The sequence below is a fragment of the Ruditapes philippinarum genome, unplaced genomic scaffold (genome assembly GCF_026571515.1).
Source record: "Ruditapes philippinarum isolate M1 unplaced genomic scaffold, ASM2657151v2 ctg1845_1_1_1_1, whole genome shotgun sequence".
Lineage (NCBI taxonomy): Eukaryota > Metazoa > Mollusca > Bivalvia > Venerida > Veneridae > Ruditapes > Ruditapes philippinarum.
In genome coordinates, this window is record NW_026860279.1 from 205,419 (window position 1) to 231,158 (window position 25,740).

General features: G+C 31.7%; 1 protein-coding gene across 2 annotated transcripts in view; it reads right to left on the reverse strand.

The window, feature by feature from the left end:
• Positions 1 to 25,353, reverse strand: part of LOC132759506 (TPR and ankyrin repeat-containing protein 1-like) — a 39,290-nt gene extending 13,937 nt beyond the window's left edge. Inside the window, exons 1-26 of one of the 2 annotated variants that reach the window (XM_060751292.1) lie at positions 25,054 to 25,353; positions 24,300 to 24,419; positions 21,006 to 21,127; positions 20,664 to 20,795; positions 18,531 to 18,696; positions 17,345 to 17,544; positions 15,882 to 16,002; positions 15,160 to 15,298; positions 14,396 to 14,538; positions 13,439 to 13,726; positions 12,612 to 12,752; positions 11,504 to 11,623; positions 10,054 to 10,206; positions 8,920 to 9,743; positions 8,231 to 8,432; positions 7,957 to 8,128; positions 7,335 to 7,494; positions 6,763 to 6,976; positions 6,537 to 6,638; positions 5,792 to 6,099; positions 4,119 to 4,247; positions 3,499 to 3,636; positions 3,040 to 3,364; positions 1,794 to 1,945; positions 795 to 1,041; positions 137 to 264 (exon numbers count right to left, since the gene is read on the reverse strand). In XM_060751292.1, coding sequence (XP_060607275.1) covers positions 137 to 264; positions 795 to 1,041; positions 1,794 to 1,945; positions 3,040 to 3,364; positions 3,499 to 3,636; positions 4,119 to 4,247; positions 5,792 to 6,099; positions 6,537 to 6,638; positions 6,763 to 6,976; positions 7,335 to 7,494; positions 7,957 to 8,128; positions 8,231 to 8,432; positions 8,920 to 9,743; positions 10,054 to 10,206; positions 11,504 to 11,623; positions 12,612 to 12,752; positions 13,439 to 13,726; positions 14,396 to 14,538; positions 15,160 to 15,298; positions 15,882 to 16,002; positions 17,345 to 17,544; positions 18,531 to 18,696; positions 20,664 to 20,795; positions 21,006 to 21,127; positions 24,300 to 24,360 — 4,887 coding nt within the window. In that variant the 5' untranslated portion in view covers positions 24,361 to 24,419; positions 25,054 to 25,353. The other variant, XM_060751293.1, reaches the window with a different exon arrangement.
• Positions 25,354 to 25,740: the final 387 nt, after the last annotated feature.

The window sequence follows — 25,740 nt, forward strand, 5'->3', positions numbered from 1 at the left end:
GAAATATGTTATATTCTATTGTAAAACCAAAGATAAGCTGTCCTGGAATTTTATCAAATATTTGTATCCTATTTAAATTTAGATATGAAATATTGTTTCTATAATAACCATTACAATCCTTTTTTGAAGTTTGTACCTTGGAGTCTTTAAAGAAATTGTAGAGCAAAACGTCGTCGAATTCCAGACCTTTTGATTCATAGATAGTGAGAACTAATCCACAACTTAACTCTTCTGGCAGATTTTTCCTAGCCTCTTCATCATATACTTAAAATTTAAAATAATATGATCCGATCAAAGTACTATGCATTTATGAAAACACATATCGCAAATAATTCTATATTACAATTATATCAAAAGGTTATATACGGGAAAAACTGATAGTTGTTACACTTTGATTTTTCAATAAGATTCATAATTTAAGCAAACAAAAGACAAACATTTAAAATTCAGTGCATAACATTTAGATATAAACGTTGTTGTGCATACAGCTTTACTTGATAAAGATGCAGCGTAATAAGGAATCTTGATATGTTTGTAACGTCACTTTTCATTTGGAAATTGTGAAGTTTACATGGTTTTATATCTAGGGCTGCTGTCAATTTTTGAAGAAATCTTTTTTTTGTCTCTAAAATGAAGTTTGCTGTATCATAAATTCGTGAGAAAGATTCTTTCTTGACAGGTATATAAACGACCTAGCGGCTTGGGTTATATATACAAACAACCGTTTATGTAAGAACATACAACTTGTCAAAAATCTTTGTAACTCATAATAAAAAAGATATTTCAAAAGCTACCAAGGATAACTTGATGAGCACCAAACTCAATAGTTGGTGTTTCTCTTTTGTGTCCCCTTAACATTACAGCCAAATCACTAAAAGTGCAAGATTCCAGCAGAATTGGCTCTGGACCCGGCAAAAGCCCTTGGTCAGGGTCCAACAGGTCAAATGACTCCCTGAAAAAGTAGCTCATGATATCCAAGACGCTTGCAGCCATTGAAACAATGCCGGAGTGTGATCTATAGTTGTAAATTAGTTTATGTACCTGCAATGATAAATAAGCATATTCATATCATTTCTTATTACACTGATGATTTACTTCCTGATAAATATAAATAATCCTAACATATTGATACTTACACAGAGCTATGTAACTTACGTCGTATGTACTTAACTTCATTCAAAAAAAAGGATACAAATATAAAGAACAAAAGAAGAAAATTATTTTAGTTGTTTGAAGTTGATTTAGATGACCTAAAAAGAAGAACTAACATGTGTCTATAAATAAATAAGCTTTAGGACAAAATAGTCCATAAAGTGTTAGTCTATGTCACCCTAACCAGTTAGTCTCTGTCACCCTAACCACAGGAATTTCCAATCTCACATTGAATTTGTAATTAACTACGATAGTAAATTTGTCGTTTTCTTTTTAATGATATCAACATAAGGAGTGGTAGAAAAACATTTTGAGCTGTAGGGAAAAAAGTGTTGACTTATCAGAAGTATAAGTATGGGTTAAATCATAATTATTGTTTGAACAAACAGGGTAATTGTATATAGAATATAAAGGGTTAAATCATATAAATTTTCTACCTTTATGTTTGAAAAGAAATTTAAACATGTTGCCATATATGTATCCATCAAGTTCATATCATGATATATGCAACATCAAGGCACTCAGTGCTTTTAATTTTTCTCAACTAGATACATGTAATAGTCAAAAAAAAATATGTTTTAACTCACTATGTTCAAAGTACATAATTAGCCATTACCAAATACTGGCATTACAATATTTACCCTTTTTGGAACATTTATTGTTAGGCATTGGGTTTTTGACGATTGGCTTTGCTTCTTTTTTCCTTCAACTACTTGTTTTACGTGATGGAAGAGACCTTTAAGATCCTCAAATCGGAAGGAAATTCCTCGCATGATACTTTGGGCAGTGTCACCTATAATAGAATATTGCTTTGTATACAATTTGAATTGATTTGTCATATTGCTTTGTATATAGTTTGAATTAATTTGTCATATTGCCAGTTGATCGTTGAAAACTTTGTTTGATGATATCGTCTTTAAAGCCTTAATTTGATTATGAAAATGAGTGTACTTTAATATACTTCTTGTTTAAGTTTATGCACTTTTTAGATTTTTAAATCTAAAATTCCTATAGCATTCATTATACAACATTTGAACGATTGACTAACTACATATATGCATGTCATTAACAAGAATTGGCACAATAATCGCTTATGTACAGTTAGAATAACCATTATCAATGTCACAGATAAATTGTTAATGTTATAGTATGTTTACCATATTTACCTTGTTACATTCTTTACAAATTTTTGTTCTGATTAATTATACAGAACAGATATAAGGATGTAAAAGATGTTTAAGCCCCTGGTGCATATTACCAAGAAAAAAATTCATATTCAATTTTAATACCAAACTTAAGTTTCCTTACGTGTCATAAATGCACAGTCTTAAAATAGATAAAACATTAAACATGAATATTGATTATAAACTAATACACATTTATATTTTTGTATCCGATACACAGCTATTTTCTAGTTATTTCCATTTTCAATCCGTATTAGATAAATGATTCTGAACATTAAGAGATGTTCCGAATGGAAATGCTTTTTACTCAACGAGTGTGATCAACCTGTAAAGTTTTCAAGTAATTGAAAGGAAATATGTCTTTAATTGAAGTTCACGGGAACTTTGAAGTGCGCGCATATGCACTGAAACCAACAGAGATATTCTACTCAATGAAGGTGATCGGCCTTTTACGTCTCATGCTCGGGGTAAAAATTATTTGCTATTTGTGAATGATTATCAATTTTGTAGCGGAAAAGACCGACATACAGACGAACCGGGCGACAATTCGAAAGAATGACGACCATTTGCAAAACAGTATACCTATTTTCCCCGAAAGAATGCATAATTATGCATTTGATTCCATATATCAATGGTAATAAAAATTTACAAGAAAGAAAACAAAGTTATTATTAAGTATTTAAATACCGTCTAAATCATTTACCTGTCAAGAACATGTTATTTGGATCTCTACAAAGTGTAATCAGAAGAAATAGTTCCGCTTGTGTGAAGTCCTGTGCCTCATCTACATATACCTGATGAAGCGTTATCGGACATGAATCTAAGCCGTCAAGCCTTCTGAATATGTCAAAAACAACGTCGGTTTCATCGAACATATGGAGCTGTCTCTTCTTACATTCATACAGTTCAAATATCTCATAGACCTCTTCCCTCTCTCCTGCAAAATTTGGAGCTCTTTTCGCGCCTATCTTTAAATATTCCTCTTTGGATATGTATCCACGATTTGTGTAGAGCGATTCGTAAGAACCCTGTTGAAAAAATCAAAAGTTTCTAAATACCGTCCAATGTACAATGATTTGTTTTAAACATGGGGATATTATCGCAAATAGTAATATTTTGTGAATTATACTAAGTTTATAAGATTGTATACCAGTCAACTAACCTTGATAAAAGACATTATCTCTGTCCAGATTAACGAAGGATTATATCTGTGTCCACCTGATTTGCGTTCTAGTTTCGGCCATATCAAATTTTCAAAGGTTTCGAAAGTGACCTCCTTCTTGATTTCAACATAACTTTTCTAAAATTACATACACTTATGTTAAGTATAAAATATGATCTTAAAGTGAAGAAGTATTTAAGTAAACTTGTTTAGTTTATTAATGATACAAATATCTGTGTCAAGAATTTCATGTCTTGAAATGTTAGAGACCTAAAAGCCATTATAAAAAAATCATAACATTTTTTTTTAATTTTTTAAAATAAATACGATTTAATACCTCATTTTTTTTAAATTGATAATCATATTTTTTATTACTTTTTTACGTTTAAATCCGAAGATTTTTTAATTACAAAACACATTGAATGGGGAATGCTGAAATGCTTGGCAAAAGCGTTCAGGGTAAATCTAGTTTACATGTTCAAATGTCATAAGTTTCTTCTGATATACCTAATATCATTGATACATTTGAAACATTTCCCATACTTATCATTACAAATGAAGCATCAAAAACAAATACATTCATTGCTTTCAGCAAAGTCAAAAACAAAATAAGTGTATACTTGTTGTCTTTCTCTAGATACATCAGGGTAGAAATCGTCTCCATCAGCGGTGTCTTCATCGGAAGAATCAAAATCTAATATATCCAGAGCGGTAAATTCTTCCTCATCGGCCCAACCTTCCACAGGATACTGCATTGCAATAGGAAATCAACGTAAAATTAGCGATAACACTAGTCAACTACTCAAACAAAATATAACCATAAAATGTAAAATTTAATGCATTAACGGTGCATAGTTATATAGCATACATGAACCAACATCTTTAAGCTGATATTTACGTTGATAGCCGATGAAACCGGATTTATTTTTGTACTTTTAACATTGACATACATTATTCATTGTCTGTTGCTAGTTTCTAAAAGTAATCGTAATTTTCTAATTGGCATATCGGCCGGTGCATAGGTAAACGTCAATATGTGTATATTTAACAAAACATGTTATAATCACATTAGTGCAATAACGTTATCAGTCCTTCTAAATTTAATAGCAGTTATTCAGTTATTGCACTTTGGGGACGATATGTTTACAATATTATGGACTAATTTGGAAATAAGGAAGAGCGCAGTCGATATTAAACCTAATTAAGAATAACTTTGCAACAACTATTATTCAAATCTTTGCCGCATTGAAGTCTTAGGCGGAGCTGGTTTTTTGTATTATTTTGTTGTGTTCTTTGCAGCACATAAAACAATACTAGAGTAGATTTAATATACTTTTAACTTCTTATATGTCTTACAGTTGAGTTAATATTAATATTATTTCAGTTATATAACGGCGGGCAATGACAAGCAACTTCCCCATATATATTACAAAGTATTATAGTTACGAAAAAGCGTAATGAGGATTGTGTACCTCGCCCAAGGCACAAGCTCAAAACATCTATTGACCTACACTCTTACTTACCAAGCTAAACGAAATAACTGACATAAATGATAAATACAACATCTCCAAAGTATAGGCTATATATGAAATATTGCAATTGTTAATACAAACAAAAAGTTAAAACATTAACTCAGCACTTAAAAGAATTAAGTGATTCGGTAATTTCCTGATTACACTAGCGCAGCATACACTATATAGCTATTGCAAGTTTACCATCGTGTCTTCTTTCCTTTATACTTGGATAAGTTAATATTATTGTTTTGTTAACATACTCGTATTTTATCGAATTGAAAGCTTCTCATAAATTGATATTAACCTACAAAACCCGATATGCAAATAAGCAAATTTAGATATCTTCCGATAACAAGCTACGGGCAACGGAATTACCACCATTTCAAAAGAACTCGATTGCAATGGCTTTACGCGTAGATATTTTTAAGATGCTGGTTTAAATATACCATATATTGTGCACAGTGTGTTAGGGCGTTTGCATTGTATGATTACATCGTTTTCATATTCTTGGCCTAGATAATCACTTTAAAACTATTTCATTCATAATATCCTTCCATATCATGTATTTTCACAATACATTCATATCTTTGTCTACAGAGTTAGAGTACACATGATATGATAAGACAATAAAATACTATATCATGATGTTTATTATTTTATACTCGTATATGAATATAATGCATAAAAATTAGTAATCATAAGAAATTCATATTTGATATAAAACAATTAGATCAATTAAGTTATGTGTAAATCAATTATAAGGGAGAATGGCATACAACCTTTAAAGAACCATCTTCGTTTCTACTAAAGAAAGGATTTCCAATAGACGCGTCAAGTGTACAGAGGAATTGTCTTGAAGTAAGAAACAGGGGGAAAGATGAGTTTGTCAAATCTTCGAAACGACAAGGAACTGGTTTCTCATGGTCCTGCGATATACTATACTGTTTAGTATCGTAAGTGTCCAAAAAACCACCAAATGTCTTTTTCACCTCAGCTGCCAGGACGTAATTCTTTGTCAGGAACAATTGATGAAATTGTTCATATGCAGCACCCTTTTTCTCGTCATTTTCAAAGCTTTCGCGGTTTCCTTACATTTACAAAGTTATACAAGTGTAAACATCACCAATAGAACAAATATAATGATTTGCAGAAACAACACGAATCATTTACAGATAAATTTGATATATCAGATCGTGAACTACGAGTAAAAGGTCAATTTAAGAAATTAACAAATTTGCTATCGTTGAAATATCCTTTATACATATTGAAAACAACTTTTTCTTTTAATTCATTTAGTGAACCCTTTATATGCCTTTTCTTTCGTTTTCCGTTTCATATGTTATTCTTAATATATTCACAGTCTTTTAACTGATTCAACCATTTTTTATCAATATGAACAAAGTGTTGATGTCTGCTGGTATATTGAGCTTGAGTTTACATAGCCGAAACATTGAACAATATCTGCCTAATTAAAATTAACTTGTATGAGTTATTATTGATTCGTGTACATCTTATATACGTTACCTTCAGATTGCCCTTCCTCACGTTCGTCGATATTTTTTTCACCTTGAGGCAAATGATTTTTGTATTCATTCCAAAGTCTAAATAAACAACATGTTGTTTTTCCTGCAAAAAATGCAAATACATATTGTATCAAAATATAAACATTTCTTTCAGCGGTTCATCTTTTTTAATTGCATTTATTTGATTTATCTTAAGCAAAATATTCAAGTCAAATGCTAAGCAGTACCAGTTCCACTTCTGCCCAATAGTAGAATTGGCCCTTTGTCATTCAAACGAATTATTGCATCTTCTTTTTCTGTGACTTTAAATGGAAATTCAATATTATTCTTGCCACCATGAAGAAAATATCTTTCAAGTGCTCCATCCCATGTGTAGAATTTCAGGATATTATAATCGGTCTTGTTTGAACTGGCTGGGGGAAAGTGATGTCGTTCTTGGACCTGTAAAATTGATTATTCATAATACACTTTAAACATTAATTTGCTATAAACATATTTAACAGATAAGTCAGATTTGTGCTCCTATTGTGATGCAGTCTGATAGAGGAAGACAAACCCGCTACCTGACATCTATCTATTATTTAAATTTATACATTTGTGATATCTTGATACAAATTAAGTCAGTGATAAGAGGCATAGACTATGATTACCATTGAAGTTTAAACAATGAAATAGGGAATCAAAACACATCAGTCAACACAAGTTACACACAAACGCTGATCATCTATGATTTTAATTATATCAACAGACATAGAAACGTTGGCAATTAAACTGAGTTTGGTCAAAAAGCACCTTTTACCTCATCAGTACCAGATATAAAGTCTGGTTTACAATTTGAAGTGAAGAGTAAAGGGTAATTTCTTTTTCGGCATTCATCGTTGGTCTTCAAACCCTTCAATTTTCTTTGAATCAGACTTTTTTCGCCGCGCAGGTGTGCATTTATAATATGTTCCACGGATCTTGTAATAGAAAAGAATAAATGGTGCTATTGATACAAGACAACATACTAGCCTGCAAATATAAATATTTCGTTTATAAGCCTTAAATTAAAACTATCATGTTCACAATAAAGTACAAAACAGTGCTCTGCTGTCTTATATGTAAAAGACCAAGAGTATATATTAATTAAATTTGACATTGATTAAATAACACTGCTTTTGTATTCTTTTTATTTCAATATCAACTTAAAAGTAACTTTTTTACTATTCAAATGAAAATTTAATAAACTATATTTTTGCTAGTAGAAACTATACTTGTATGCTAATTTGATACTTCGTCATCTTAGTGCAGAAATGGGTAATCATATTCTAAGATATATTGAGTTAACCAGTTACTGCACATAGATCACGAAATGAGCATCAATTAAGCATTACGAAGCACAATTAAAAATTCATTTGAGATTTTTTAGTTGCCTGAATCACCTTTTTATCTTGTCGTGATCTATAACAATATCCCAGACCCTTATGACTTCTGTGTAAATTCTATCTTCCTGAACTTCTGTGGCATTGTCATTGGTATCATTCAAGCTACAAGCAGCATTATCATTATATCTTGGTGAAAAGTTAATAGCTCTCTCCCATATTATACGACTACCTGTAAATAAATCAGACATACATTTTTCATGTGCAAATATTTAATTTGGAATTGATTGCGAAAGTTTATGATGGGTGATAGAAATGATTGTACCTATCATACCTTTGCTTAACTTTGCTTCGAATAAATCGAAATCATGAGGTCCTATTTTAAGTTTTTTGCAAAAATTGTTCTGCCAGTCACCATCTGCCAATCTTCGAATTATTCGTAACATTTTAAGTTTTAACTGTGGTTCAATATGTTTATTTTCCATGCTTTTTCTAACTTTATCAGTATATTCAACTTCCCATGTGAGGTCTTCAAACTGAAAGAAAATAAAGGTTTTAATGACATTATTAAGGTTTGTTGTTACATTATGAAGTTTTGTTAGACCGCTTTGTTTCTGGATTTTTATACTTTTTCATATAGTTTGTTTTATCACTTTAAAGAGGTGTATTTTGTTTTTCCATGCAGTAGACAAGAATTGCATACTAGTTTCATTTGCTTTAATATCTCTCATTTTCTCATGGAGGACATTATAAAGCTTCCATCAATCTATCATAAAACATGTTGTAAAACTAGCTATATAGCTTAATTTCCATAGCGATATGATTTTTTTTAATTTAATGTCAGAAAATGTTTGCAAAGAATAATCTTCAACGTTGCTTATCAATCATTATGATTATATTTGTAATAAAAGTATTGAAAATAAAAAAGAATGTCGAGGTAAAATGTGTGGTAAATGTTTTTAGATATAATAAAATAAGTAAAGTAAATCCTCTCTCGGAAAAAACATTAAAATTTCTACATACGGAACTTTCTTGATCGAGACTATCATATTCATCATCTGCTTTGTCCGAAATATTTTCATCTTCTTTGCATGTCGTCATATCTACATCGACGTCAGTATTATGTTCTGTCTTTTCTATAATATCTTCATTTGACTCCAGGGGTGGAAGATCGGAAAAATCTACATCTTTTTTATCCATTGCTTCTAATTTCTTATTGTTGTCAGTTGAATCATCTTTCTTTGAAGCAAAACATACAGATGTTGCAATATCCTCTAACGTTTTATTTCGTGCTTTATTGTGTTTATTTGGAGGATCATCAACTTCAGTACAAACACATTTAGAGACTGTTTTTAAAGGTATTTCATGTTTGAATGTATTAACGTTATGTTCCTGTTTGTCAATCATCTTTACTTCGATGTTTTTGTCATTTGCTTGCTTTTGAATAGGTGTGTCTTGTATATTGCATGGCAATGATGAAATCAAATCATTTATTCGTCTCTTTGTTTGTTCTGGGTTTTCACTCAGAAATGATGAAGATTTATTCCGACAATCTACAGTTGGACTTGATTGAGCAATTTCACTACGACTTTTTGACTCCGTGGATTTACTTTGGTCGTTTAAATTCTCTATTTTTGACGCGATAATATCGACATTGTGATTATTTGCAGGAATACCCATTTCGTTGAGTATCTGTGTAAGTTGCAAGACCAAATCACTGTCGTTTGACTTTGTAACGAGATGTAAAACACTGTTACCGTCCATATCTAACTGTTCTGGGTTAAGGTACGGATACGATTTTTCGTCTGATTTAAATTTTCCCAGCAGTCCTTTTAAAAATGACGGCTCTAGAAAGACAGAATACAATGTAATTAACGGATGATATACTTTTAAACGTAAATTAAATGTCTGCTACTCTTTGAACAGAGCGTTGGTGGAATGTTCTTAACGTTCATATAGATGTTAAGTAAATCTCAGATCCATTTTTAATCAATAACAGACTACCAAAAGACCTTGTCATGATAGCAAAGTTTATGAAAGAAACGCAAAATGAAAAGCAATGGCATTTATTTTATAATTCAATACATACATTAATTTTACAGAATAACGTTATTTAACAAAAGAAGATTATAAGTATATAAGATAGGAATAACGTACGTTTCTCTTGCATGGCAATTTCAATAGCTGCATGAATCGGTGTATCGCCTTTGTAAATAGTCAAGAATGAAAGATCCATCCCATGATTGAAAAGCTCAACAGCAAATTTTAACTGTTTAAAGTCAATGGCGGTCTGCATGAATATCCGGGCATCTGAAATTGTGTGATGTCGTAATATATAGTCTGTCTTCAGAATGCAATGACCACATTTAACGATAGCAGTATGTTGATCATTTTATTTGAACTCTAATTATAGTCAAATTGGTAATTTACTATAAACGTTCATTTGTTACATTGTATAAGATACTGATGTGTGATACAACTACAGTAAACTTCACTTATAGCAAACACGGTTATAGCGAACTTCCGGTTATAGGGAACAATTTATTTTGGCCCGAATTTTGCCCTTCTTTATTTGATATAAAAAATATATGGTTATAGCGAACACGGTTATAAGGAATTATCGCTAATAAGAAACTCATTTCTTAGTCCCAATTTAGCTAATATTACAGAAAATTACACTTTTATAACGAACTCCAAAATATTGGCTTTCCGTAAATAGATCCCTCGTTTTCATTCGCACGGATTAAAACTCGGGCGAATGAACCGTTTATCGTTGTATGTACTTCAATACATCTATTCAAATGAATTTGTATAGTTTTCTATTTAGGATATTTTTAGCATGGGCTCTTTTCACCTAGATAAAATAGTTATTTATTTATTTTCTTCAATAGTTTTGCTCGAGTAAAATAATTATAATAATTTATAATCGGTTTTCAACATAAGCATGCATGCTTGCAAGCATGATCCATTGCAAACTGCAAAGAACGCTTTATTTAAATGAAAAGAAATATATATCTTACATTAGAAAAAGTCACCCTTAAATTAATATAGAAGATATTCAATATAAAAGGAAGGAAAAATCGAAAATCTTGTTTATTCTTAATCATGGAAAGAAAACGAAAAGAGTTTAGAAACAAAATATTATATTTTATGTGAAATAAAGATAAGGAGTAAAACTAAAACTGAAATAGCAATGATTTTCAAATTCCAAAAAGTACGCTCTCGGGTATTGTGTCTAAAATATAAATAAATGACGAATATTTCTATTTCTTAATCAAATGCTCTTCAAAAATGGCGGACAATGGTAAACAATCAGTTCGTTATATGTAAATCTGTTCGCTATAAAAACTCCTGATACAAGGAACTAATTCGCTATATGCTTACAAGGAACTCCGTATATAAGGAACAGGTTTTGAATATCCCAGTGAGTTCGTTATAAGCGGAATTTACTGTATACAAAACATTTACATGGTTCTAAAAGAAATCTCCACATTTAAATTGAAATTAGTAACGGCATTAAAAGTTGTCCTGTGTACTAATCATGGTATAATGGTCCTTTAAAGAAAATATTCTTTTTTAAATCCCAAGTATAAAAGAAATTGTTTACTGTCTTTTCCTAGGCACCATCCACAGTCTAGCAAGTTGTTGACAATGCGTATATTGACTTCTTCTTCGGTTTGCGGGATATTTTTCGAGTATGAATCCAATGAAAATTTTGAACATAATTCTGAAGTTAAAATATTACAAGTTTAGGTAATGATATCCATTAACAATTCAAGACATAAAGATTAAGGAGAGTGATCTTTATTTTAAGGCAGTTTATCTGTTATATCTTTCAATATCAAAATAGTAAGCATGTATATACAAAAGGCAAATATGTTCATATTCGAGTGATACATGTTTTTCCAATATAACACTTGTATTTTCGCGATATGCTTGCAGAATTTGTTCCAAAGTGTTACCGCATAATTTTTTTCATCAAAATATTGATGCATATGATTTTATTGCAAGCATGACTTGAAAAATAGAACACCTTCAATCGTAAGTTTTATAATTTATACCATCGGAATCGGCAAATGATAGCCAGAAACATTGTTTATATTTATTATTAGAATGTTCAAAGATATACGAAAAATTAACAAATACATTTTAAGTCACAAGTCCGGTCGTTAACGGTGTCACCATGATACCGTAAACAAATATCACGTGATCACCTTCCCTGAGGGTTGTATATTTTTTGAATTAACTCATATACATGGCTTAAGTCAGAACTTTGATAGTGTTTGATAGTATTTGTCTACAAAATGTCTCTGTAAAAGAAGGTATTACTGTCCTTATTGCGTTAAATATTGATAATAGATCTACAATCACGCATAAATACAACCCATTAGATCAAATAATATGCATAAGACATTGATGAAAAAGGTGAAGAATTGTATTGAAACATCACAGCTATAATCTCAACTAACGTTCACTTTGCTATAATTGTTTCGAAATTTCTTGCTGAAAGATTAAAGTGAATAACAGATTGGCAACTTGAAAAGTTATAATAATAAAAATATTTTGATCAACTGGCTCCTAATATATTAGAATTGCTATGCACTTACCTCAGACACTTTGCAATGGAAATGCAACGTATTATAATACAAAGCAATCATCAATAATATAAAAAATAATTTAAAAAATGTTGTTTTTTTAGTATTGCAAATAATCACCTTTAAGTGCCTTATCATCTAGGCTGTGTTTCAAATGTCTGTGAATCACATCCAAAAGTGTCCATTTTTGAAATGTTGCAATAGTTTCTATGACCAGGAAAACTTTTCCTTCATATAAACCTTCCATACAAGCGTGAATTTCTGAAAAGCAAAGACGCTTAATATATTCAATAATTAGTAAAGTAATAAATTTGTGTGATTTGCCAAATGTTATCTCTTGTTACGTGTACTTTTTGACAATAAAGAACAACAAAATATTTCCACATCAAAAAGGTAACATTATACAATACAGCTGACAAATATTCAAATGACTGGTTTTGAGTTTGTAGATCATCTGAATATTAATTTATCTTAACTAAACTGATATGAGTTATACTATTAGGATCTTACACCAGCTGCCGATACAGATCGGAATAACTAGCTCGAGGGTAACTGTTTACGGCGAAAAAGAGGCTCTGCCGAGTTTCCGCTTAACAGCTACCCGAGAGCTAGATAATTCTGTACGTGACAACAGCCGGTCTTAAATTCTACAAATTAATGATATTACGAAAATAAATTACAAAAATTAATCTTTTCATTTAGTACTTTTTCTTATAGTAGCGTATGAATTTAGAAATTCATTCGTAACGGCACAATGACGTCTTCCTAAGAACACAATTAATTAATAAAAGGCGCATGGGAATGACGCCATTTAAAACACCAGACTTGTGTTACACACGGGGTGCAAGACTGGTTTTTCAAGCACCGGTGTAAACAGTATATATGTTTATATGCCAGAAAAAACCTACATATATTGTTAAATTTCATACTAAATGTGATAAATGTACCAGTTTCATTGAGCTCATCAATGCATTCAACAAAATCCTTCAATGCGCCCTGAACTAATCGTGAGTGCTGCTCATTGCTATGGTCTATATTAAACAACTTTATATATAATTGTAATCCATCAAGTTTATTTTTCTGTAGTAAACTGACAGCTTCATTATAAATTTGTTGACATTCTTCACATGTGCTGTGTATCTTTCTTTTCTTTACTTTCTTCTTCTTTTGCCTTGTCTTGCCAGTGGATGTTTTATTCCCTGACATTACTTGGACATCTTGAGTATTTGACTTTTCTAAAAGTATAAAAAAAACTACCTTTAAATGCTTTTAATGATTTATTGTTTGTTTTTGATATATTATAAGCACAATTCAGATAGTAAACAAAAACGAAAAATAAAATACTTGTCAAAGTGCACACGGTAATCTCCCAAAATAACCATTAAATATCAAAACTGTTGTATATTGTGTGGTAATAAATCAGACATTTTAGGTTTTATTACATTTAATCACATGCTATGAGAGGTTCCAATAAAAATTAGTTAAAATATTCTTTAAAGTGTTCAAAATTTAGTTGAGCAAACTCCTTAAACATATTTGAAACAATACGAATTGCAGTTTGCCTTCGTATTAAAGAGGTAATGAAAAGCTGTTCAAATGTTCAGTAAAATAAATCATTCTTTGTTCCATTGACATACAATCCGATACCATAAGCAAACTGAAGACTTATTTGTAAACATGATCAGCAAATGTAATACAGTTAATTGGCTTACACCAACATGTAAATTTGCGAAAGGAAATAAAAAGCACAAACTTGAAATTTTGTTGCTACTTTAAACAACCTTTCAAATCTTCAAAAACATACTTTTACACAAATAAAGTACAGCATTACTTCATGTGAAAAGGAAATAAAGAATGAACAAGTCGAAAATATAAACAAGCTCTAAGTATCAATACCATCTCACCATTTGTTTCCTTTGCTTTACGAAATGTCCTTATGAGATTTTTACTTTTATCATCTGACAGGTACGAAGCGGCAAGCCTGCCATTAGCATTTCGGATATCTGGATCAACGCCATATTCCAAAAGTATAGTCATCACCTCGTACCTATAAAGTGGCAATAGATCACTAGAATTGATGTAAGCGTGGTTATTTTTCACTTATTAAAACTATTTTATGGTTTGTTCCCTTAAAACATTATAAAGAATGCAACTACAGCACTGTGTATTATAATCATAGGGAGAAAAGAATAGTTTTACATATCTATTATTTCTAAAAAATATTTTACACTTATCGTTTTGATATTACTTTCAGAAATATATTTGTACAGGTTCTAATGACCCAATCTACGCATCTTTACATAAAAAATCTAACGACTGATATCCACTGAATGCTTTAAAAGAAAATATAGTATTAAATTAAAATCAATTTGAATGTTGAATGTTTCAATTGTGAAACAAAACACAGTCTTATTTGACGACAATCAGCAAATACCCTACACTTCTCTATTCATTTTCATTAATCAGAATACGAAGCTAGTCATTTTAATAATATCATACCACTGCAAAAATCAATTCGAAGCAAATCTACAGAATTGCAAAATGTCATTTGAACGCTGATCAATTACACAATAATGTTAAACTTAGCAATAATTATGAATAACTGATAAAACTTATTAATAAGTATGCTGTAAAAATATATAAAATTAAAATTATAATTCAAATTTACCTGTCCTTCTTGTTAACATTCCGTTCTTTTGTTGCTACATGTAGCAATGTGTTTCCATGACTATCTACCATTGGTTTACTAGCGACTTCCGCCTCACTCTCATTTTCAACAAGGTATTTTATTAATTGAGGGTGACCAGCTGAAATAATTTCATTTTCAAATTTTTATAAAAGGTATAAATGATTTCTGTTGCAATGACTCAAAATCAAATTATTTTACATTTATTCCCTTTTTCTGTCATTTTTATTTTTATTTTACCCTACCGCATTAATGTGCTAAAGCTTGTTTAGTAATGAATCTAGTTAGCTTACGGAACGTTGGTGGTTCTACGCAGGTGCCTGTTTGTGCATAAAATAATGCATGGGAGGGGACCTGAAGTCTTCCGCAATAGTAAAGCTAGAAAGTCTAGAAAGTCATCATATGACGTATAACGTATCGGTTCGAATCCATCAATCAAACAAAGTATAACGCACATGACGTCACGTAAAGATATTTACACTGCCGGACAATAGTAGTTTCTTTTTTACGGAGTCGACACAGCGGCATTGGTATATGATTATATACATATGTCTGCTCCATAAAGATCATTATTTCAATATTTTTATTGAGTGCTACTAAAAATACTTTAAGTGCAACTTATTGGAATTATTAGCTCAGCCAAACATTATCTAGCAGGTAGTCATAATGCCAACAATTTCATTACGATGTTCTAATTGACTTACAAACAACGGATATTCGAACAGCTGCATGAAGGTATGTATCACCATCTTCTAAAGACAGTTCTGTTTTGTCAGATCCGCATTTTATCAAATGAAAAATTATGTCAGCGATCCAACAATTTCCCTGGAAAGGAATACAGTAAACTCCGCTTATAACGAACGCACTGGGACATTCAAAATATGTTCCTTATATCCGAAGTTCCTTGTAAGCATATAGCGAATTAGTTCCCTGTATCAGGAGTTTTTATAGCGAACAGATTTACATATAACGAACTGATTGTTTACCATCGTCCTCCATTTTTGGAATTTAAATAATTGCTATTCCAGTTTTAGATTTACTCCCTATGTCAATTTCTCATAAAATATAATATTTTGTTTCTGAACTCTTTTCGTTTTCTTTCCATGGTTGAGAATAAACAAGATTTTGAATATCTTCTTTTATAATTTAAGGGGGACTTTTACTTATGGAAGATAAAGATTTCTTTTCATTTAAATCAAGCGTACATTGCAGATTGCAAGCATGCGTGATTATGTTGAAAACCGATTATAAATTATTATAATTATTTTACTCGAGCACAACTATTGACGAAAAGAAATAAATAACCGTTTTATCTTGGTGAAAAGAGCTCATGCTAAAAATATCCTAAAAAGAAAACTATACAAATTCATATTAATAGATGTATTTAAGTACATACAACGATAAACGGTACATTCGGTCGAGTTTTAATCCCTGCCAATGAAAACGAAAGTCTATTTACGGATAGCCAATATTTTTGAGTTCGTTATAAAAGTGTCATTTTCTGTACTTTTAACTAGATTGGGACTAAGAAATGAGTTCCTTATAAGCGATAATTCCGAATTCGTACAAAATGTCGCGGGGAACGTATAAATCTCGATATGTTATAGCAGTTGTTGGAAACCAACAACAAGCAACATTTTGACTCAAGTGTTGTTTGCAAAAAAAGATTGCTTCTATACATACAGTATAAAGTTTTAGTCCCATTCTATTTCACATGCATGTAAAACATTTATAGTACATATAACTAGAAATTACATGCTATAAATTACATACACTTTTAAATTCCGTGGTAAGTTTTGAAAAAAACAAACTAAATGATATTTTTACTTGAAAATGGAAATAAAGTTAACGCAGGAAAAGTAATACAAAAAGACATTATAGATACATTTAGCAGTATAGATCGATTATTTTGCAGAAAAAGCATGGCTGGTAAAATTTAGTTTTAAAACAAAAATAAGATATTTCAAGTATGTGTTATCAAGTCAAAAAAGTGTTTTCCTACAAATGAAACTGTGGAGGACTTTCGCAAACATAAAAATGTCTTCAAAGTAAATAGGTCGTAGTTAAGAAATATCAACCGAGTTGTATGCAATTTTGATATAAAACTGATACATTCTACATCGATATAAAATGTGTATAATACATGTAATAGGAACAAACTTCTTACCTTGATCTCCCTAATATTACAGAATGGTTTCAAATCAAACTTCATGGACTCTAACAGTCTTAGTTGATACTCTTTAAATTGTAAATATGCCATTTTGGCCTTCTTCCAGTCTTTCCTCGTAACATTATGATAACAAACACTTAACCAATTATTCGCATGTTCGCCCATATAGAGTCTTGTTCTAGTCATAAACGGTTTACCTGATGAAAATAAGATTTATTCAGCTGGTACAGTTCTAGTCATTGAACATGCGATACAATGTAAACATACTGACATTTTGAAACATGACGTTTAATTCTTTATTTTTTGTTACTCATTTTTATCAAAATATAACATGGATATAATTTACATTGCATATAAATCTATTGGAAGTTGGTGTTAACTTCATTTGACATACTCGGTGGTTCTGCAAAAGAAGGCTTATTTGATAAAAATCAAATGATCTTTCAGGCAGATTACTTTGACAATGACAGGATAGACGATGTTTTTTATAAACAATATGCTGGCGATCTAAGGATCATTAGCTAAAAAATAGAAAAATCTTAAAGAAAAAAATTTATCAACGAAATAACTGTCGGTATAATTTTAACTGAATCTTTAGAATCTTATAATTATAGTGAAAAACAGAATCCCGAAAGAAAGCCCAACACGGCAAAATTGTAAAATGTTGCAGGCTCGGTTTGATTGAGCCTGTTCATGGACAGTAATGGAAAGTGCAAGTTACCGTCCACGCCCCCTAGCACCGGCTTAAGCAGAATTCAACATTTAAACACGAAAATGGTGAAATTTTGAATATAGAAACATCCGCAGATGTGTTCATACGGCGGTTATCATGGAACCTTCAATGTGACACATAAGTGTCATTCCATGAAAGCGGCGTATGGTCCCCAAGTAAAAGAATGCGTGTGCCCTAAACGAGAAAACTATGGTCGGAACTTAATAAAATGGAAATTTGAAAGTGGATCTGAGGTTATGAAGCCTGCATATCACAGACAAGACGTCAAAAGACAAATTTAAAAAGCAGGCAACATATCCTAAGGGTGATTATACAGTATTCAAATAGGAATACTGGAACCACCCAAATTGAAAAAGGCCAAATACAAGAAACTAAAATACCACACAACAATAATGTCGTGCTGAACGAAGAATTGTGATAAATTATGAAAGCAAAACTGCAATCACTTACGAAGGTTTTCAGGAAGGTGACCAAAAAATGTTGTGAATTCATGAAACACTTCAACAATTCTCCATCTTTCGAATAACACAGCACGACTGTAAGCACGTATATATTCTCTGTACGCCCCATCGTAATTACCATAAGCTGTCAACGCTTTCCCAGCAATGACATTAATCTAAAATTAACACAATATATAAATAGGTATCAATCGGACAAAAAGACTAACAACAAGAAATGTATCAATTTATATTATGGGTCTTGTTCGCATGGAAAGAATATCTGCCAGTGTATCTAATATTCCTGCTAAGATTACAACTACTGACTTAAATTACTATTTAAATATAATTGTTGTTACCTTATATTGTAATTTGTATTTAATAACTATAAAGTAATTTAAAATGCTTTATTTTTTAGTCGCAATATGTCCTATCATCACTGGTATCTGTTGTACAAAAACGACATGCACAACAGTTTTTTTTGGGACATTTCTGTTGAAAATGTGTCAGAGTTAAATCGTATACATATACATGCACAGTGCTTTGACTGGAGTTGCAGGTATAAGTTACCCGCACTCCAGAGCATTCTCATCGATTGACTCATTTTTGCTGGGGTTTACTCATTGTGACGGCAGAGAAATGGAATGCAATAGAAATGTCATATTCAGATGCTCGTTCATTGGTTACTTTTTCCTGGGGTTTCATTTTTTGACAACAGGGAACATATTTTTTTTATTTGACTATGATACAAAAGAGAAAGACAATCAAAACACTAAGCAATCTGATTGATACTCGGGGGAGTCAGGGGCTTCGCCCCCTCGTACAAAACAGATAGCCTCGTGTTTCGATGCTCTTGCTATTACATGTACAGGGAGTGGTTGTTATTTAGTAGGTTGTACAAGTCATGAATTGGTTAATGTATCAAAGTTTGGAGACCTTTCTATTGCTATGTGCCAGAGTTAAATGGTAAACCAATACATGCACAGTGCGTTAACTGGTTACCCGCACTCCAGTTACCGCACTGTCTGTCGGAGATATTAAAAGAATGTGCTCGTCGATTGACTCATTTTTTTCTGGGGTTTACGTATAGTGTCGACAAAAAAGTGATAACGATAGAAAAGTCTTATCCAGACGCTCGTACATTAGTTTTTCTGGGATTTCAAATTGTGACAACAGGGAACGTGTTTTAATCTTTGCCTAAGATACAAAAGGTAAAAAAAAACAACAGCAAAACACTCGGCAATCTGATTTATACTCGGGGACTTAGCCACCTCGCACAAATCAGATAGCCTATTGTTTCGATGCTCTTTGTTTTACTTGGAAGGGCTTTTTCTAGTGAAAACAAATAATGATTAATTTACTATAGCTGTTTCCCCTTGCAACTAAATTACAATAACTGGTGTCGATATGATGTAAAATTAATCAAAGGTGTATCACATTGATTCTAAAGAGCTTATTTTGATATTTGATAAAATACTAATATAAATGATGTGTTAATAAAATGTTTGAAAATGATAAACATGCGATAACGCATAGAATATTTACAAAATAAAATGCATATAATCAGTTTCAATAAAATATGTATAACAACAATTCGATAACAGTAATAATAGAAGTTTAAAGGAACGCTGTGTTATTAATTTCATTATGAGAAATAAATTGCATATTTTAAGTCGTAAAACAATAAGTGAAACGAAAATTATAATTATCATATTCAAATAAAAACTGATATTGTTGTCATGTTATTCTTTAATTCATTTAAGAAAAGTGTCATACTTAAAAGCATGTTTGTGTACAAACTATCATAATAGAATTAGCATGTTAGAATATCAAGCAACACAAAAGACGAATTGTCAGAAAATCATTTCCGCATGTTAGAAAATAAGACACTTTTGCCTTGTGTTCACAAGGGGTTGGGCTAGGTTATGCACGTATTATCTATATTTGTAACTTTGTAATAACATACTTTTCTCAATTGTATATTATATCCGCCATACAGTTGTGTATTGGCGATGAACATTCATTGTACATATTAACGCCAAATAAGATATTGAATTAAAAAAGATTCTGACTTTTCCTGAATTTTAATGAAAAATTATGGTAAATAATGGAATAATTATGGTAAATTTAGTAAAATTATACAAACTTCCAGACTATTGTTAGAGAATCTGAAGCTTTCACTGACGTCATTTAAAGCTTTCCTATACTCATTCTGCTGCAGATGGCTGTCGGCTCTGTATTGGTGAATTGTTGCACAAACATGTTTCCTGAAATTAAACTTTATACGGAAAACGTCAAATAAAAATGATCAGTCATATGCCAGAGCAAATATTTTATTCATATTATTAATGGAGAAAGATTTTAACACCAAAAAGATGAGGGAAAAAACAACATATCTTACGACTAGAGGTTGTTAAAATACAATTTTAATAAGCCGAGATAAAATAATAAAAGATAATGAATCTATTGTTACTTATGATATAGTTACTTGTGACTGACAAAGAGCAAGCGCCTTGCTAAATATAGAAATTGCTTCTCTGTATTCGCCGTCTTTATGCTTTGAAAGACCCCTTTTTATAAGTTCGTCTATTTCCAAATTTTCAAAAACATCTGAAGGAAAAAGGCGAACGCATGATTTACAACTGATGATATTTTATTAATATATTTTCAATTGACTTTTCGAGGTATCATCAATATAAATAAAAATAACAATAAGAAGAAGAAGTTATTAAGACTGGTTGGTTATACTACATGATAAATAAATATATCAAAAAAACTTCGCGTACTTGTTTGAAAAGAGTACATGTGAAAGTAAATCATTAAAAGTAAATTACAAAGAGGCAAATTCAGTATAAAACATTTTGATACATTGACATACAAATCATTATGTATGAACACAATTATTCTTTTAACAGGAAAAATTAAATTGCGAAAACAATGACAAAGCATAAAACAGAATGATTTTTTATGACATAAAGATAATTTGTTTCAATATCAAAGTGCTGAAAGCACAGAGTGCGACGGACATGTATGCTAGAGTATAACTCAGGATAGCATATTATGTAGGAAAATAAATTATATGTGTCATATTGTAATTGTGGTAAGCCACTTAAGTAAATACAATCGTTCTGTAGCCAGAGATGATTTTGAGCCAAATAACAAGAACTCAATAATCTGAATTATTTGAGCAATACAACTAGTACCGAAATTTGAACTACTAAAGATGTCATTCTATATTAAACGATAATTCTGTATTATGTGCATTTAGTTATATTGATTATACAAAAATTGTATGGGTTAAACTTTGTTCAAAGTAGGATATAATTCATTTTTAAACTTATGCATAATGCATCGGAAATCGCAACTTGAACAAGACACTTCACCCCCCCCCCCCCCCCCCTGCCCTCCATAAGGATTTAATCATCTGAAACGGCGGAAAATGGATAAATTGCTCGTTTTGTTCAGCTAGTTCGTATGGAAAATGTAATCTTTAAAGACCTTTAAAATTTTGATATATTCATATTGTAGACCCTGAAATGCTTGTTGTCGAGTAAGCTTTTCGAAGAGCTGTGAAGCAATTTTTCGGGATGCAACGCCAGTGCTTACAGACACCTCACCAACTTCAGAAACCTGAGACACTTAATTGAAATGTGAAGTGTCGACAATATTTAAGATTTGATTTGATTTTGGGTGGGGGGATAAGTGTCCTGCTCCATCGCCGATCCGGAATGTTGAGATTTGCAAAGCATTCTGTATGCATTTCTTATAAAGTCCTGCGTAGGAGATACAAACTCCTAATTAGGCTTTTTTATATCCTACTTAGGAGTTATAAAGGTATGTAGGACTAATAAAGTCCTACATTGGAGTTATAAATTGCTAATTAGGCTTTTTTACCTCCTACATTGGAGTTATAAATTGCTAATTAGGCTTTTTTACCTCCTACGTAGGAGTAATAAAGTGCTACATAGGTTTAAAAGTCCTACGTAGGACCTATAAAGTCCTACGTAGGAGTTATAAACTCCTTATTAGGCTTTTTTTTATCTCCTACGTAGGAGTTATCATTGTTATAGAGCATGTTAAATTGGCACCAGGACGCTTCCGTATTATTGATCATAACCAGAAAATGGCACCTTATGATTTTTTATCTATATATCAAAAGTTTGGTTCACTTTGACAATAGCAAAAACATTTTTTCGATCAAAAACGTAAAAGCTCTTTTTACATGCAGAGGTTATTGATCCTATTGTTTTTTTCGTCCTTGCCATCGTCTGAAAATCTTTGTAGTCGTAGTTTTCGAAGTCATCTTCATTGTCAGTCGAAGTCGTCTTAAACCCCAGTCACACTAGAGCTTACGATTACTTGCGACCACAGGCGACTTGTAAAACTGACGATCATCAGCGATTGTCTGCGACCAAAACCATTTTTGCACAGATAAATTTACGTTTGCGAGTATCGTAAGACAAGTCATCATTGACAATCGTACGACAGGTCATAAGTAAACGTACGATGGTCTCAAGATTGCCTGGGATTACTTACGACTACCCGTGTCATAACATGCGATCACCTACAACTTGTCGTACGACCATCACACGATTACTAAAGACTACTTAGGATTATCAGTGACTAGTGGCAATTTGTAAAGACTGTCGTAAGATTATCGCACTTCCGAACGACCATCGTGCGACAGCCTTAAGACCTTATAAGATTACTAGCGACCTGTTTGATCGCAAGGAGGTTTTTGTGCAAGCTCAAAAACCTCTCTACGACTGAAATTGGTCGTGGGACCTAAATAAGATAACCTGCGACTGCCAAAGATCACCGATGACCGTCGTAAGACGTTTTAAAGATTGTCCGCGACCAGAGGTCACTGGTGATCGTGAACTGGTCTTCACTGGTCGTAAGCTCTAGTGTGACTGGGGCTTTAATCGTTTTAGATGTCACCGTAGTCGTCAAGGTCGTTGTTTCCGTATTCGTAGCCGACGTCGTCGTAGGCGTCGGCGTAGTAATTGTTGTCGTAGACGTTGTTAATTCTGTATAACCAGATGTAATTCTAGTCGTAGACGCTGTAGTAGTCGTTGTTGTAGTCGTATCTGCACATTTAGCCGTTAAAGTCGTAGTCGCGGTTTAGGTAGTAGTCGTAAACGCGGATTAGGTCGCAGTTTGAGTCGTAGTTGTAGTGATAGCCGTGTTCATAGATGTGGTCATAATTGTCGGTGTAAACGTTGTCGTGGTCGTAGTCTGGACGAAAAATGAGCTATACACGCGCGGTTAAATGCAGAATATTGATGGATACAGCTAATGGTAAGCTGTATTCGGTTTAAGTTTATACGGTGTTACAATATACGTTTAGGCGTAAGTTCTATACGGTTACAACATAGTACATGTTAAACTAAAATCGTTTGAAACGCTGCCGGTTTTTGATTGACAATATCATTAAATATTGTTGAGAACATGTGGTATGACACAAATAAATAAGACATAATAAACTTCTGAAAAACGTTAAAAACCATCGAGTTTAATTTACCATTGTCAACTCCCATGTTTAAATCATTTATAAAGCATAGCAAAAAGAGTTTTTACAATTTTATCGAATAAGCAAATGTTTGAAGTTCAAGTTTTATCGATTAGATTGTATTGCCATTGTTTAGTATCGGGCACGTGTTTGTCTACACTTCAGTAAGGTTCATATACCATTTATTATATGGTATTTCATAATCTCAATTAAATACAAAGTTTACAATATTTCAGTCAGCCTATTGATATTCATTACAAATGAACTTACTACGATCGGCATGCAATTCCGTTAATCCCAGACTATTCCAGACCAAATTGGGAGCCGCCATTCGTCTGTGTCCGAGATATTAGCTGCCACTTACTGTCCTATTCAGAAGAATGATCGCAACTGTTTAATACAAAATAGCGCTATTTGTTTATGTGCATAAGAGTATTATGTATAAACTGAATACTCGTGTAACGTTACATAAAATACTTGGTTTAAACATATTTTATTGCATATAATATGGATTTTGATGGAAGCACTATAGGTGCTTATTAAAGTCAATCTCCATAATTGATAAATTACAATATAACTAATACATGGCTGGTAGATGAGCAAGTAACGAGCATGTAACAGATATGTACCACAACCTCTTCTTTTGATCGTATACAAAATATTTTTGATAAAAAAAAAATCACAAAGCTAGTTTATGTGGTAAGGCAACAATTGATTTTTTAAACTTATTTTTGGTTTCTGATTCTTATCGGGGCAATTACAAAGTTACAAAAACTTCTACAATAACTTTTTTAATTAATCACAGTTCCATTAGCTTAAAATACAGTAAAAGAAGATTATTAATAAGCAAGTAGTAAGAATTCAACGACTTACATACTCCGACCATGACATATATAAACAGTTCGGCAGTGGCTAAAATTGAAATACAATGCCATGTATATAACTATTATGATCACATGTAGACACTGTTTTTATCAATCTTTTGTGTTTTAAAAGACAGATAAAATAATATTTATTAATTTACCTGACCACATAACGATATATCCAAATTAAAAATGGCGGACTGATGTTGGTATTTTATAAATGAATCACTACATTTTGCGTGTATTTGGTGTAACAGGTTTTTATTAACTTCCTGGGCCGTATTCATAAATCTCCTTAGTTTAAAAGGGAAAAATTTCCTTATCTTGAAGAAAACTCCCTAAGGTAAAATTTCCCCTGAACTTTGAAGTAAAAAAACCCTTAAGTGAATTCCTTAGGTAAGAAATTCCTTAACCTAAGGCGAAAATTCGTTCAAAAGCAGTTTTTCTATTCCTTGATAAAAATAGTAACAAAAACAAGATGGTTGACCTAGAACAGGAAATGCTCAACGTTTCAAACATTTTCATGGATAATTTTTGTATTAAATTGAATTATTCGGACAATCATCATAGGAAGCAGGCGGAGGAAATATATTGTGGGTTTAACACTAGTGACATGGTTTGAGACTGACGTTTTTAAACAATATCAGTTTCATTCTCATGCCGTTCTTGTTTACCTAGCTGGTTCGAAATTTTCCGAAATTACAAAGTGAAAGTAAGGTAAGTGTTCAATATTTTACTGATAAAAAAAAAATTACTGAAAATTACGCCGATATGATTAAACATACTTAACGGCATGTTTGTTAAAAGAACAATGTTTCTCTCCTAATTAATTTCTTGATCTAATACAT